At 41.7% G+C, this 17,000-nt stretch overlaps 1 protein-coding gene across 1 annotated transcript in view; it reads left to right on the plus strand.

Moving 5' to 3' along the window:
* gnav1 (guanine nucleotide binding protein (G protein) alpha v1) overlaps positions 1 to 17,000 on the plus strand; it is a 45,085-nt gene that overhangs the window by 9,761 nt on the left and 18,324 nt on the right. The window contains exons 3-5 of the mRNA XM_036134842.1: positions 7,435 to 7,527; positions 8,677 to 8,837; positions 13,306 to 13,434. Of these exons, the coding sequence (XP_035990735.1) occupies positions 7,435 to 7,527; positions 8,677 to 8,837; positions 13,306 to 13,434 (383 nt within the window). The remainder of the gene's footprint in view (positions 1 to 7,434; positions 7,528 to 8,676; positions 8,838 to 13,305; positions 13,435 to 17,000) is intronic.

Below are 17,000 nucleotides of genomic sequence, written 5' to 3' on the forward strand. Positions count from 1 at the left end.
TGTTGGCGAGACGCTACCGCGGCGCCGCGAACGCAACAAAAAGTCAAAAAAACGGCAGTACAAACAATGACTAACACAGTGAAAGTATGCCGCGGCCGCCTCGCCAAGATAACGCTGCGGGAAGCCTGATGTTCATACCTTCACTGTGTTAGTCATTGTTTGTACTGCCGTTTTTTTGACTTTTTGTTGCGTTCGCCTGTCTGCTAAGCTCAAAACAACCGCGCCTGGCTTGATGGAGAAACCAGAACAGCTGAGCATCTTTACGACAGTACACTTTTACTTTCACCCTCTGGGGGGAGCCTCGCTGGAAAATCAACCCCGGTTGCATAGTATACCTTTAAGTACTCAGACAAGCCCGCCCGGCACCAGCAGCCACGCCAGGTTCACTCAGATGAACTTCCTTCTAGATCTGCATGTTATCATAAAAAAATGCGACATGCGTTGTTGGTAAAAAAAAATAAAGATATGCTAGCGTCTACAGCGTTAAAGTCAGTCAGTCTGCTCTCTGTTGTGAATAGCACAACATTCATAGAATTAGCTAATACCTATTGCTATCTAAACGCTTCTTCGTGACGCTAACATTGTGGCGACTAATATAGCGCTGAGAATAAATTTGCAATATTTTCTGCAACTGTGTCCTCTTCCTGAGTCTGATTCTCGGTCTGAACTTCAGCAAGTCGTCTGCGTGCCAAAAGGCACCGAAACGCTGGCTTGTGATTGGCTGATTGAACATTGGTGTTAACTAGCAGGCGAGGCGGCGTACCTGTGACCGGTGAGAGCAGATGCTGACGTAGGCGTAGCTCTGATTCTACCAAGTTCTAAATTTGCGTAAATGTGGAAAAGGAAGAACTTGGAAAAATTGTAATTTGATTTTAGTGATCATGTTTTATGGAGATAAAGCAGTTTTACTTTTTTTCTTTTTTTTTATAAAATTCATATGCTTTAAGGTTTGCACACAACATGCAGTCGTTCTGAATATTGCTACAGTAGATATGAATGCTGTAAAGAAACAGAACAACAGCTCTGAAGCTGCTGATTGGTCTGATGACCTCTCTTTGTTTGATGGCAACTATTTCAATGATAAAAAAAAAAAAGAAAGAAATGTGGAAGCACGCATCAGCACATTTTGGACCGCTCCTTTGTCCTCTCTGGTGTCAGTTAGCTCTGCCTTTGTGCCGCGCTGACGCCCTTATTTTCACATGGAAAAATGACACTAACCCACAGGCCGGTCCCTCCCTTCCAGAACTGTCCCAGCCTCCCACAGCAAACCCAGGCACGCCTTCCTCTCCACGCGCACACACACACACACACACACACACACACACACACACACACACACACACACACACACACACACACACACACACACACACACACACTGCTCTTCATCTGACCTTTGTGAACATCGTTTCATCTGTGTTCTAATCTCAGTGCGACTCAAACACATCTCTCTTCATCAGCTCAGCAGTAAGCATCTCATCCATTCTCCTCATTTTGGCCTCCGTAAACATCAAGTGGCCTTGCTTCTTTGACTGACTTGTGCGTCTTTTTTTTTTTTTGCGCCGTTTAATCTGCGTTTGTGCGGGCAGTAAAAGTTTCCCAGAACAGGATGGCCCGCTGAAGGGAAATGAGGGGAGCGACGGTTGGAATGGAGCGCTCCGTCGTTTGATCCCTCTTTTATTTGCAGCCTGAGGCCATGCTGCTGTTTTGGCTCTGGTCAGGCTGAAGACATACCTCTGTCTTTGTGTGTCTGTACGCTCTGTCAGAGTGGCAGAGCTTAGAAAACGCCGACACGTTTTGAAGCGTTTGCTGCAGTGTTCCTATGCAGTCTGATTTAGCATGGAAAAATATTTGTCATTCCTGACTTTATCCCCCGTCACATTGTGTCGTTCCTTCCCTTCTTTTCTTCCATCGTGTCTGTCTTTCCCTCCTTTCTTTCTTTCTTACTTACTCTTTCTTTCTTTCTTTCTTACTTACTTACTTACTTATTTATTTATTTACTTACTTACGTACTTACTTTTTTCTTTCTTTCTTGTTATTTACTTTCTTTCTTTCTTACTTACTTACTTTTTTCTTTCTTTCTTACTTACTTATTTTTTTCTTTCTTTCTTACTTACTTATTTATTTACTTACTTACTTATGTACTTACCTTTTTCTTTCTTTCTTGTTATTTACTTTCTTTCTTTCTTACTTACTTACTCTTTCTTTCTTTCTTACTTACTTATTACTTTCTTTCTTTCTTACTTACTTACTTACTTATTTATTTACTTACTTACTTACTTACTTATGTACTTACCTTTTTCTTTCTTTCTTGTTATTTACTTTCTTTCTTTCTTACTTACTTACTCTTTCTTTCTTTCTTACTTACTTATTACTTTCTTTCTTTCTTTCTTTCTTACTTACTTATTTATTTACTTACTTACTTACTTACTTATGTACTTACCTTTTTCTTTCTTTCTTGTTATTTACTTTCTTTCTTACTTACTTACTTACTTATTTATTTACTTACATACTTACTTTTTTCTTTTTTTCTTGTTATTTACTTTCTTTCTTTCTTACTTACTTACTTACGTACATACTTACTTACATACTTACTTTTTTCTTTGTTTCTTTGTTTCTTTCTTACTTACTTACTTACTTACTGCGGGCGACTGTGGCTTGATAGGTTGAGTAGTTGTCTGGCAACCAGAAGGTTGTGGGTTTGATTCCAGCTTCCCCTTGCCACATGTTGATGTGCCCTTGGGCAAGGCACTTAACCCCAAGTTGCCTACTGAGCTGTGTCTCGGTGTATAAATGTGTGCGTGTTAGTGAGAGTGACTGGGTGAATGTGGCTATAGTGTACAGTGCTTTGGGTGGTCAGCATGACTGGAAAAGTGCTATATAAATTCAGTCTACTTACTTACTTTCTTTCTTTCCCTGCACCCTTGCTTCTATCCCTCCTTGTTTGGTGCCCTCCTTCCGTCTTTCTTTCCTTCTAAACTTCCTTCCTTCCTAGTGCACTTCCTTTCCTCGTACCCTCTGTCATACTTGCCTCCTTTCTTGTGTCCTTCCTGCTTCCCTTCTTTCACATCTTCCTTCCTTCCCTCCCTGCTTGTATCTTTCCTTCTTTCCAACCTTGTTTAAACCCTTCTCCTGCCATAGACATGCGTTTTACTTTAGTATTTTATATTTTAAATTGTATTATAAACATAAAGGACTGAGAACTCTGGAGAGGTAAATCTGGAAAGATTTGGTATTTCTACAGGAAAAACGTGCAGCAACCCTGAGCCTGTTTAAAATACAAATTCATTGGTTAGATGTAGTAAATATCGCAGGTTTTTCCGGTGTTTTTATTCCTTAAACACTCCCTGGATTGTCAGTGACGCACTCCGTGTTTTACAGTCTGTCGTTAATAATTACATGTCAGGCTGTGACCAGTTCAGCCACATTCTTTCCTGTGTTTTCTTTGCTAAAGCTCAGAGACAAATCAGTTCCTAATGGCTGGTAGTTTTCTGTGTTCAGGGAGCCAGTCCCAACAGAAAGCTGGACCAGAACAATAGTTCAGTGTAGGTGGATGGCTTTAGAGATTACACCGCTGTAACCAAGCTCAGGACTTCTCTGCTGACGCTCAGAGTTCACACAGTGACTCAAACCGCAGCAGGAAGTGAAGGTCAGAAAGGGACATTTCTATCTGACTGACTTCCTTTCAGGAATAAACGCACACAAAGATCAGTGAAAAGAATATGTCCCTTTGCTCTGTCCTCACAGGTGACACAGAGCCAATAATGGGTTAAGAAAACCACGTTGGCAGTTTTAGACGTCTGACACACATAAAACTAAACATTTCTTGTTTTATTATGAAATGAAATATAAATTCCATTCAAAATTACTCAAAGGGAAATTAAATCTAATTCTGTTAGGATTACATAAATCTTTTCTATTTCAATTTAGAATGGTATCAGAATAATAAGAGACGATGTGAGGACCCCCAGGGGTCTGATTACTTATTGCAGCTCCCTGGGGATCCTGCAATCTGTCGATGTTTTGCACTTTTAGTATTGTTTCTCCTTAGATCCGTGTTTTTGCCATTGGTTTAGTTTCTGTTCAGTATGTGTGTTAATTGTGCATCCTTGTGATTGTTAGATTTGGTTCCTGTCTGAGTTAGCTTCTTTTCTTTAATCAGTAGCTCTGCTCCTCCTTTGTTTAGTTAGGTCCTCATTCGTTCTTCATTCGTTCTGGTCATGTTCTCCGTGTTCCTGGTTTCTGTTTCCCTGTCATTCCCGTAAGTCTTGTTTTCTCATTAAAATCATCTTAACTACTCATCACGCGCCTCCTGACCTCTTGTCTATTGCCACAAATCTGGCAGAGACATGTTTTTATTACATGTTATACTTAGAAATCTGATGTTTACATAAACTATGGGTACCATAGGTTGTTTGCAATAGTATATCAGTGATGTTTCTGGGCTGTTTTAAACGGTGGTAATCAGAGTAGAACAGATCATTGTTAATGTTCCAGATGAAAGATGGGCCGGTTGTCATGAAATAGCACTGCAGGAATGGGAGGATTTGAGTCGGCCTATCTTCCCTTAATAAGTGGTTTTAATATATTGTGTTCTCCAATATTTCTGCATGTGTCACCATGGTTATGTTCTCCAAGATGGCCAGTTGGTTAATTTAATCTTTGCTAATGCCCTATACGCTAAACCATTTGCCTTAATTCACAATATTTTAGTTACTTGGAGGCAAACTTGGGGAAGCATTTCAAGGCAACACCTCAAACATGATGCTTCCTTAAAGTTACATACAGAAGGAAAACTATGGGCCTCCACAACACTGGCTCATCCCTGGGTACAACGACGTCCAGACGCCTGAAGGTGCCACATAAATCTGTTTAAACATTCAGCCACGTGTATAAACACCAAGAGAAGGCCCAGCCATTGAGCCGTTTTCTGTTTTGGCATTAAATGTTTGTATACACTTCAAAACAAAAGCAAAGATATTGTGATGTTGCTGGCTGAAGTCGGTAAAAGAGCGTCATTGCCCGCTAGGGAAAGAGACCTGTACCAACACGGGCTGAAATGCCGCTCAGAAAGGAAGAAGTCAACAGTCCAAAAGCAGCATAAAATGCTAAAACGCAGTTTTCAGATGCCCTCGGGGACAAAGAATATATTGTGGAGACATGTTCTTTGTTCTGACGAATGTAAACCTGATGTTTTTGGCCAATATGACCATCGTCACATTTGCAAACCAGAGAACACCATTCGTACATCATGAACGGTGCTGGCACGTCTTATTATGTAGATGTTATGCTGCAAGAGGGACTGGTGCATTTCACAAAAGAGAGATGGCCACAAGCTTAATGTGGAAATATTGAAGCAACCCCAAGACATCAAGCAGGAAATGAAGGTTTTGATACAAATGGGGTCTTCAGAGACTATTCAGACTGAAGATTAGTTTCAGAAGGCCTTAAGGACAGCAAAATCAGTGTTTATAAAGGTCTGAGTTATACATCTTTACTAGAAATGGGTCCTTCAGAGTTCTGGGATCAAGTCACTGACGTCAATCATGTTTTATACTTAAATACATAACATTACATTTTTAAAGTACATTTTTAGAGGATATTTTTGGTTTTTCAAGCAATTTGTGAACCACAAAGGCAACATTTACATAAACTCAAGAACCCATTTAGTGAAGCAGGTACAAAATCACAGTTGCCAAAGTATCAAAAGGTCTACTTCACATTGCTGGTTTTCTTTCTTTTCCCCATATTTTTGTTTTATTAAATTTACCTTGAGATTTCTGGTTCCCCTCCACTAGAAAGCTTTTTTTTTTTACTTTGGACTTTTGTAGACCACAAAGATGAGGACGTGACGAGGACAGCAAGTTTGGATGAACGTCTGATAACGTTAGACTTGACTGCTGTGATCGTCTTTCTAAATGATAAAACAAGTTGGCTGAATCAATTAGCAGTTCAATAAACCACAAAACCCAGTAAAGCTTTTTGTCAGGGACAGTTTTTCCACTTTGGTTTTGAATCTCTTGAACTTCCTGATTGTGATGATGTTCATTGTCATAAAAACAAAACACTTGGGATTCATACGTGTTCTTCTAAAGAAAACCAAAATATGTTTGATGTACCACGTGTATGGAGATAGGAAGTTTATCTCCTGACGATGGTACTAGTGAACCCAAAGAAAGATAAAAGCACAAAGAGGCTTTTATCTTGACAGAAATCGATGCAGCAAAGCCACAAAATGTTTCCCCTCCGCCCACAAAATGAGTGTTTGCTCCTTCGCCTGCCTGTACCATCTTAAGCAGAGTGACGGATGGGATTTCAGAATGGATTAATAAGATGCCTGAAAAGTAGAGCGAGCATGGAAGGTGAACATTATTATTCACATCCTTTGCCATGACACTAAACAGTATTTTAAAAGCCTAATTAACAGTGCGCTGAGCGAGTGAAACCAAAGTCATGTTCCCTGTTTGTCCACACAACCTGGGCTAATAAAGCTTTGTTCAGGTTTTCATTAAATATCTCCTGTTTTATTTTATCGTTCACCTTTATCTTTGCACAACTGCTATAAGCTACGATAACAAACAGTCAAATTTTTTGAGTCACGTTGCGATCATAGATATTTTTTTTAAACAAACTTTTATTCCAAAAAGAAGCCAGTGCAGTTAACCTTTCCCCCCGCAGTATGTTTAATGTCCAGCAGGGGGCGCAATACCCTCAGTGGAGATTTTTGTTATGTTGTCTGAGAGATTATTGCTGTATAATAGTTTCGCATTTTATTCCTTTCTTCAGGAAACAAGAAGAAAAAAGCAAGTCATCTATTAAACCAGAGCACAAACTGAAGGCCGGTTTAGGTTCTGTGGAGACAAGTTAAAAAAATAAATCACATTATATCGACATGAGGAAAAAAGGAAAATTGATGGCATCAGTTTTCAAACTGAGTCACAGACTTTCATTGGACTTTGACTAGGCCATTCTAATACACGAATAAGCTTTGAGCCGGTTTAATTTACGATTAAGCCAGAACTGTGGGTCATGTATTGTTTCACGTTTTTTTTATTCCTGCTGTTCTGATGGGAGCATCTGTTCACAGGATCTAAATTAAAACACTACAGAATGAGTCTTTCATTAGAGGGAAAACGATACCATGCGAACTTCAAAATACAGATACGTGAGGACCCGCACTTACTTTAATAGTAAAATGCAGCCTGCACACTGTTCGACAGACCCAGGACTTTGTTACGATAAAATAGATTTAACCGATAAACATGATTTTAAGGAGACATTTCTGCTTGTTTTGATGTTGTCTCTGATGCAACTCACAATTCAGCTGTAAAAAAACGTTTCAGAAAACAGCACAGATACAGTTTTTAAGTTGTATGTAAATCGTTGCTGCAAACCGCTCATAGTTTATTCTGAACTCGGCTTCTCTGTTTGCAGCCGGCGGTGCTGGATAACCTCCTGACTTCCATGAAGTTTGTCCTCCATGGAATGGGCGTCCTCCGTATCAACCTGGCTAACAACAGGAATAAGGTAATAAGGTCGCTTGCTTCTCATTCCCCTGCCCTCTCCGTCTTTAGGCCAGAACCACTGAGCTATATTATACACTGGAGTGCTAATCGCCGGCTGTTAGAACGAGTCGCTTTGAAGCCACCAGCCGCCATATTGGTACTCCCTATTTCCCCCAGTAACTAGAGAATATGTGCGCTACAGCATCGAATAACGAGGCTTTTATCATGTTCAGGAGGGGCTTAAGACTTTTAAAATGTCAAATGCCATATACTTTTATGTTATGTTCTAAAACTATCAAGTACTGAGAAAGTCATGTGCTGAAATATTTTGCATTTTATCTATTTATATATATATGTATATATATAACATTTATAAATATATAAATAACAATATACAAAAACATATATTTACATATATGTATACATATATCTACATATATACATATACACATACTTATATATATATATATAATATATATATATATATATATATATATATATATATATATATATATATATATATATATATATATATGAATAACATGTAAAATATTTCAGCGCATAATTTCCTAGTAGTTAATAGTGTTAGTACATCCACTGACTGTAGAATTGCCTATGAAACGTTTTCACACAGCCAGAAAACTGCTTGTTGTTGCAACCAAATACTATAGGATTCTGTGAGAGTAGGGAGTAGCAAGATGGCGGCCAGTGACTTCAGTTTTTCGGCAAAATCAGCACTCCGGTGTATTATATAGCTCAGTGGCCAGAACCGTGTGTCTGCACGCTACCCGGATCGCCACCAGATGGCGCCGTCTTAACGCTGCCTGGGGAGAAAAACAGCTGAAATGGAGGTGGCAGGCAGGTGGGAGGCTTGATTTGATTTGAACTTTGTTGCCAGAGTTGTCAGAGCTCCCTCCTCTCTCCACCCACCCTGCGCATCCTGCTGGGAGATGATGACCAACGCGTTTCCTCTAATAAATGTCGCAGAGGGTGTGTCTGTGTGTGTCTCGGTTTGTGAATCATTCATTTCAGCGTCTTTAGTGATTAGTGGGCCTGAAAGGCAGAGACAGTGCTCATGAACTCCCCTGTCACATATGCTTGCATCCTTCGATCCGTCAGGCCTTCTTCACCCCCCCCCGCTGCTTGTCTCCGTCTCTCATCCTCTCCGCAGGTCCACGCCCATTCGGTCCTGTCGTGCGGGCGGTGTTTCGACGAAGAGCACGTGCCGCTTCCCTTCCTGAGCCACGCCCTGTCCTGCCTGTGGGCCGACCAGGGGGTGAGGGCCGCGGCCGCCCGGGGCTACGAGTACGAGCTGAACGACTCCGCGCTGTAGTGAGTAATCCTCTGGGGCGGCCTCACGCTGAGTGGAGGAGATGCGGGGGTCTAATTAGCTGATGCTCGCTGTCACTTGAACTCAGCTTCGGGAGAGGGCTCTCAGTTTGTAAATACATGGAGTTAAATGTCTTCAATTAGCGGCCTCACACACACATACACACACAGAGATGTGCTTTTGGTTTCAAAACGCCTTGTTGCGTTTTATTAAGATTAAATGTGACAGATCAACACAAAGCCTGAGTGGGAAATGGAGGGAAAATGATGCACAGCTCTTAATCTTCTAACATAATAACATCTGTTCACATCTCCCTGCATCAAGGCTTTGCAGAGCTACCTTTTGCAAGTCTTTTTTTTAGGTAATTTCTCTGTGCGCGTTTCACCCCAATTCACACCTCCACGCATGTGACCGCAACATTTCTCCTGTGAGCCAGAATAACGATGAGCCCCTTTTTTGGATTGATCATGACCTGGATGACTGAGAGTATTCACCAACAATCACAGTCTGAGATTGTTCCCCGTTTGCCTTATTAAATAGCTCCAGCTCAGTCAAATTGGATGGAGTGAATCTGCGAACATCAGTTTTAAAGTCTTGGACCCTAACCAGGCCTTTCAAACCTACGAATAGATCTGCTCTAGCTCTGGCTTAGAGCAGGGGTGTCAAACTCATTCTGGTTTAGGGGCCGCATACAGCTTAATCTGATCTCAGGAGGGCCACACGAGTAAACTCATTGCAAGAATAAATAGAACTAATAAAAGTGGACATGTTGTTGATTTTTATATTAAATGAATTTCACTTTTACACAATATATTATGAATAACCTCAGCCTTTTTAAGAAAAGTATGTGCAATTTCAACAATACTTTTACTCATTATGCATAAGAACTGATCACAGTGATTGTACAATGTTGAAAAACGTTTATTAAATTTTTTTGGAACTTAAAAACACTGTCCTGCATGGAAAAATACATCAAACAGATAAAAATTAAGAAATGATTTAAATTTTTCCACATCTGAAGCTCAGTGCTACCATCTGCTGATTAAAACACAGCGCCCCTCGTGGACAATATAGGAACTGCATATTTTCAATTAAGCGAAGTACATGTTTTATTCAATAATTGTTTTATCATTCTCTTCCTTTTATCTCCTCTTTCTTTCACCTTTTCTTTTTTCTTCTTGTTCTTCCTTTGCTCTCCTACTTTCTTATTTTAGTGTCCATATAATTTGACATATTCCCCGCATGAATCATAATAAAACTATTCACATTCATGAATCAAGCGGAGCACTATGGCAAAAGCCGAACTGCTCCACTTGTGAAAGTCAAATCTAATGAGCTCTTTTTGGCATTAAGACAACAATTCTTATTGCCACATTGCCAGACAGGACATTGGATTAAAGAAGAAAAGCAACCCCACAGCATGATGCAGCCGCCGCCATGTTTCACAGCGGTCATGATGCGTTCAGGGGGATGTGCAGAGGAAAGCAACGAGGGACGGAGAGAGAGAGAGAGAGGGCTCTAATATTTTTTAAACTCAGAAGTAAATGTTTTTAATCGGGTGTATCTAATATGTAGATGTGTGGAGAAAAAGTCTCAGTGTGTTTTAAACTTAGACAACTTTATTTGTCATCCTGCATGCACAAAGTGCGTAGAGAACAAAATTTCGTTTTCATACAGCTTGGAAAATCACGGTAAAATGCAGTAAATCTCAATAAATAAATACATTTTACAGGGATGTCATGTATTAATCCAGGCATCTGAAGTACCCATTATCATCGGCGGATCTATATTTACCCTCGCTCTCGATGAAGGAAGATTTATCTAGTTTTTAGATACCTGGCTGCCATTAAGAGAAACAGATTTCTCTTTTTAAGAAAACACTTTTTAAGCTTCAGAAAAAAAGACAAACTTTTAAAATTTACAATTAAGTAAAAAGTGCAATCTCTTGATTAGAAAGAAGGCAGATGAGTTCTCTGCATATGTGTCTGTAAATGGAAAGAAAGAAAGAAAGAAAGAAAGAAAGAAAGAAAGAAAGAAAGAAAGAAAGAAAGAAAGAAAGAAAGAAAGAAAGAAAGAAAGAAAGGAAGGAGCAGCCTGCAGACTTCTGTATTATCCGGATTCACAGCGACTATAACTGTGAAGCTGAGACTAAACGATGCGTCGCCCTCCAGGTGTTTTTCACCGATGCTCGCTGAAGTCAGCAGCCGTAGGGATATGGAATGAAAAAGAGGATGATGAAGATGGAGAGTAAAACACGAGAGGAGAGGAGACGGGGTGTGTCTCTGTGTTTGTGGTGCGATGGCGAGAAAGACCGGAGCAGCACCAGGAGGCCGTCGGTTCTCATCCCTTGACCCGGTTGGAGGCCTCGCTTCTGGGGTTATCCACAGCGACAGGCCCCTTGGTTCCCACTGAGAAGCACCGTCCATCACCCCACGCTGACTCTCTGTGTGACCGTCCTCACTGACATGTCCACCCTCTGGAGTCTCCTCCTCCACCCGGTGTCTGCTCCTCCTGGTGACACCTTAGGAGTCTAAACCTGGAAAATATCCATGTCAATATTTCTCAGGTCTTCATGCGTGTGGAAAAAGGGAATGAGAGATAAATACTTGTCTCTAGAGACTTTAGTCCTCATCCCATTGCTGGAATGATGTGTCCTTCCTGCCATCCTTCCTTTGTTCCCCGAGTCCCTTCATTTGTCCTCCCTGTCGTTTTTCCCCTGTATCCTTTCTTATTTCATCCCTCGATTCAGATGCTTCAGGTTTCCTTTCCTCCGTCCTTGTATTTTTACTTCTTTCACTTTGGTCTTTACTTCCTGCTTTCTCTTCTTCCATCCTCCCGCCTTCCTTCCTTCCTTCTTTCCCTCCCTCCTTATTTTGTTTGTATTTCTTCTTTACCTGTCTTTTGTTCCTGGTGTCTGTCCTCTTTCCCATCCGTCCGTCCATCCATCCATCCATCCATCCATCCATCCATCCATCCATCCATCCATCCATCCATCCATCCATCCATCCATCAATCCACCCATCCACCCATCCATCCATCCATCCATCCATCCATCCATCCATCCATCCACCCTTCCTTTCATCCATCCTTCCTTCCTTCCATCTATCCATCCATCCATCCATCCATCCATCCATCCATCCATCCATCCATCCATCCATCCATCAATCCACCCATCCACCCATCCATCCATCCATCCATCCATCCATCCATCCATCCATCCATCCATCCGTCCATCCATCCATCCATCCATCCATCCATCCATCCACCCATCCATCCGTCCGTCCATCCATCCATCCATCCATCCATCCGTCCGTCCGTCCGTCCGTTCTTCTCTCCGTATCAAAGCAGGATGGACAGAAGGAAATCAATTGATTACATGTTTGATGGGTGAATCTTAGTTATGAGATGATTGGTGGATCTGTTTTTTTTTTTTTTAAAGTTCACCATCCCAGGTGAAAAATGTGCTGTTTTAGAAACTAAAGATGATCTCCAGAACGCAGCGAGTTCCTCAGATCAACAGAAGTAGCAGAGGGACTCGCGTGTCGTCTGTTTTTTTTCTGGTGTTTTAAACAGCAGGACGTCTGTCTGTGTCCAAGAAACTGATTCAGGATGACTAGCTGAGAATGTCACAGTCAGTTCACATAGGTGGAGATGCCTCTGTGTGTGTGTGTGTGTGTGTGTGTGTGTGTGTGTGCGTGTGCGTGCGTGTGTGTGTGTGAACCATTTTTGGTATATTACCAGCAAAGTGAGGACCATGTATTGCAAAGTGAGGGCTAGGGGATAGGGTTTAGGCTCAGGGTTAGACCATAGAAAGGGTTGAAAATTAATCAAAGTCAATGAAAGTCAATGCAAGGACTTCATAACAGATAGCAAAACAAGTTTGTGTGTGTGTGTGTGTGTGTGTGTGAGTGTGTGTGTGTGTGTGTGCTTATTTACTTATTCTGGGCGAGGGGTTCGGTTTAGGACTCAGGAGTCAACTAGGTTTAGGTTGGGGTTGGGCCATAGAAAGGGTTGAAAATGAGTAAAAGTCAATAGGAGTCAAGGCACGGTCATCAATAGTGTTTAAAACAAGGATGTTGACAGAGACGTGCGTGCATGTGTGTCTGTAAAAGATCAGATATCACCGTGGTGTGTGTGTGTGCGCTCAGGATGCGCTGGATCACGCTGTGTTAGCAGCTAATCAGTGTTTGGAGCTTAGCCTCAGTGTGTTTATTATGGTAAACGACTTTGTGAATATTCATCGTGATGAGCCCCCCCCGGGGGGGTTCCCGCCTTATCAACGCATGCCCAGCCCACCAACTGGCACCCCGACACGACCACGACAAACACAATGAGCCTGCGCACCGGTGACTGATTCCTCGTTTGATCTCCCGTTTGACTGCGAGTTGTTTTCCTTGTCTCTCCATGTTCCTTTAACCTGCTTCTTCTTCTTCCTCTTCTTCCCTCCCTCTCTCTGCTCCCCTCTCTTAGTTTCTTTGAAAACATGAGCCGCATCACGTCTCCAGACTACGTGCCCACGGAGACAGACGTCCTCCGAGTGCGACTGAGGACGACGGGCGTGATAGAGACCCAGTTTAAAGTCAACCACCTCATTTTCAGGTACTCCTCCCTCTCTGTGTGCCCCATATAAACCCCTCTGTGACCGGCTCTCTTCACCTGTCCACCCGCCGCCTGCGCTCTTATCTCCGTCCACAGCCGTGCGATTAGCCCCAGATCTGAGCTTGAGATGGGCGCCGTCGTTCGATATGTCGATGCGTCAGAATGAGAGCTCTTGGTTGGGTTTGAGGCTCGGTCTTATCAGGGCAGCAGCAGGGATTCCTCTGTGATCGTTGAGCTGCTTCCTCCTTCATGGTGAGCCAGCAGCAGGACGATAGGTACCAATGATACAAAGTTCACTGCTCGAAGCAGATGAAATAAAGTCTGACATTGTCTGGGTGTTCTAAAGGTTCCCTAGTTCAATTCTGTTTCGCTGGGTTCATTTCATAGAGGTGGGTTTGTGAAACGTTTCTGTAACCAAGAGAAATGAAAAGGTAAATTTTTCTAAAGAAAATCTTCATGCAGCTTCTTGCTCAGCTGCAAGTGTACTGCATAAGTATCGGGTCACCCGTCCACACCATCGGCTTCAGGTGTTCCCGTCACTTCCACGGCTACAGGAGCATAAAATCCAGCACCTTGGGAATTTGGCTGCTTCTACAAACATTTATGAAAAGGGCCGCGCTCCGATTGTGCGGGGGTAGAGCGCACAACCCACGTACGGAGGCCTTAGTCCTCGACGAGGCTGACCCGGGTTCGATTCTGGCCTGAGGTCCTTTAATGCACGTCTTCCCCCCCCTCTCTCAAACCCCCTTTCCCCACTGCAAAAAGGGAACTAAAAGTAAGTAAAATCTTCTTAAAATTTGTATATTTTTTCTTGATTTGAGCAGCTAAATAAGAGTATTTGCCAATGGAATGAGAATTTCTTCCCCTAAAATAAGATAATTAGACATCCTGCACTTGAAATAAGATGATGGAGATGAATTGTTCTTATTTTAAGTACAAAAATCTTATTCCATTGGCAAATAGACTGATTTACCAGCTCAAATCAATGAAAAATACATTAATTTTAAGAGGATTTTAACTACTTTCAGTTCCCTTTTGTGCAGTGCTGTCAGCCTACTTTGAAAAAACAACCCGCTAGTGCCACAAAAAATTATTTATGAAAAAAGCTGTCGCTCTCAAGAGCTCGATGAAATGTAGCGTGGGATGATGACCGGATCCTACCGTGTTAGAAGTCCAGTGAACTCTGGTTATAGCGTGGTCTGGTTGAATACTAGATTCTGATTGGCTGCTGGGTCTCCAATAAAAACTCTGATAGGACACCTGTAAAAAAGTTGTGGTGAAAAAACCCTGATTTTTCTGAATTATTGTTCTGGCTCAAAGGTTAGCTGGTAGCAGGTAAGACAGTTGACGCTGGTTACCACAACAAGAGATATTAAATAGTCTTCTTAGTCGCTTCTTGTGAAAAACATATGATTTTAACAGTGAAAAACAATATTAAAGTATTAATAATTGGTTTAATATTTCTTTCTTTCGTAAGTGACCATGGTATAAGTGGGATAATGCCCTTAGATGTGTCAATCATCAGAAGTTACAGAAGCAACGGTTCACGCCTCCACATCGTCCATCGATTTGTGATAATGAACACTTAACCCTTTAAAGCCTGGTACAGGGTAAATGTGAGGAAACTTCACATTTTAAACAAAGGAACATCTTTTTTGGTTGCTTAAAAAAAAAATGTCATTCTTTCAACTTTTTTCTTTGTACCATAATTTATATGCTGGACTGAAAAAAAAAACAATTTTCCTCATTTTTTCTGCATTTCTATATCCTGTAAAATATATTCCTTGGTTTGTTGAAAATTGTTTGTTGAGAAAAATACTGACTTTGTTGGAGAGGTAGAGGTAAAAAAAATATTTGTCTCAAAGTTATTTGTCTCAAAATGATACTTTTGGAGTCATAGGGTTATAATAGGTACCTATCGTCCTGCTGCTGGACTGTGATGAAGGATGAAATATGATGTGGGAGCAGCTCATTGATCACAGATCAAGAAACTGAAATCACAAACTATCATATTTTGACTGACATAAAACAGTCCCAGCAGAGTGATTCTCCCACCGAGCCATCAGCTGAAAACCTGAACCCCAGCAGAGGATCATCCCATTTCATTTATTTAACTCAGGAAACTTACTTTCCTGAGTTATTTCTAGTCGTTCTCTGCACAATATGCTCTCATGGTCGGGTACAAAGACTGAAAATGAGCTGATAAATGCCAAAGAACAACATTGAAAGACCACCAGAAAGCCGTTGATCAAACCCTTTAGAAGTAATCAAGCGTTAAGAAGGAGGGCACATTTGAAGTTTCCTTTTCTCTAAATTGGGAGTTTCTGAGTTCGGAGATTGAAAAATCAAATGAAACGTCGACCAAAGCCAGAATTTGGAGCTGAAAATACGGGGCTCACGTCACGTTCACGCATTTTATTGTGTTTTAACGAGATATTTTGTAATTGACCGACATAAAATGTGAAGGGAAAGGATGAGCCTTAAACTCTAAATAAAACCGGGTGCCTTAGAAGTCACCTAATTAGTAAATTGTTGCCTAGTCTATCTGTTTGTCATTTAATCTCGGTCTGAATGCAGCTGCTCTGTGAAGCCTTCAAAGGCTTGCCAGAGAAAGTAAGTGAACAGACAGCATGAGGGAAGACCAGGGAGCAGCAGACGGGTCAGGGAGAACGTTGTGGAGAACGGTAGGAAACGAGCTTTGAACATCTCTGGAGGTCTGCTCTATCTAAAACACAGAGGGTAAGAGATGAACCTACAAGACTTGGCTCTGAGCATTAATCAGAGGAGCAGCCAAGACGCACTCTGGAGGAGCTGCAGACATCCTCAGCTCAGGTGGGAGAATCTGTCGATAGGGCATCTATATGTGGCCTTTATGAGGACTCGACAGGAAGAAAGCCACCAGACGGCTGGTTTGCAGTTCGCCAAACGCACAGAGGAGCTGCAGCAAACACGTGGAAGCAGGTGATCTGGGATGGGAACCGAATCGACTGTGTGTGTGGCAGAAAACCAACCGTGACGCCCTGCTTTGAACGCTCGTATTTTAAGATCTGAAAGGCTGCCAAAAGTCGTCCATTTTCCTCTGCTCTCCCGTGGCAGCCTGTTTGTCATCACATTCAGAAGAATCCGATTACCCCCTCTCCTGTTTCCCTCCTGCATCCCGCCACTAAAATGAACCTGTCTTTCATCCTGATCTGATGTTACACTCTGCGTGAAGCGATCACAACAAAGATCATTACCTCCGGTTCTCAGGCGGTCTCCGGACGCGCCGCTCTCTCTCCGGCGAACGCCGCCTTAATGCTTAGTTTACACCTGTGAGTGCTGCTGACTTGCGGCACGTCTGACCAGGGTTGACGGGAAAAGTTCTGGCAACCTTCATCGTAAATAGATCTGTCATCACTGCAAAAACTGACCTAAAAATAAGTAAAATGTTCTTAAAATTTGTGTTATTGTCCTAGATTTGTAAATAAGATTATTGTCAATAGAATGAGTATTTTGACCCCTAAAATAAGATAATTAGACATCCTGCACTTGAAGTAAGATGATGGAGATGGATTGTTCCTATTTTA

This window comes from Fundulus heteroclitus, unplaced genomic scaffold (assembly GCF_011125445.2).
Source record: "Fundulus heteroclitus isolate FHET01 unplaced genomic scaffold, MU-UCD_Fhet_4.1 scaffold_92, whole genome shotgun sequence".
NCBI lineage: Eukaryota > Metazoa > Chordata > Actinopteri > Cyprinodontiformes > Fundulidae > Fundulus > Fundulus heteroclitus.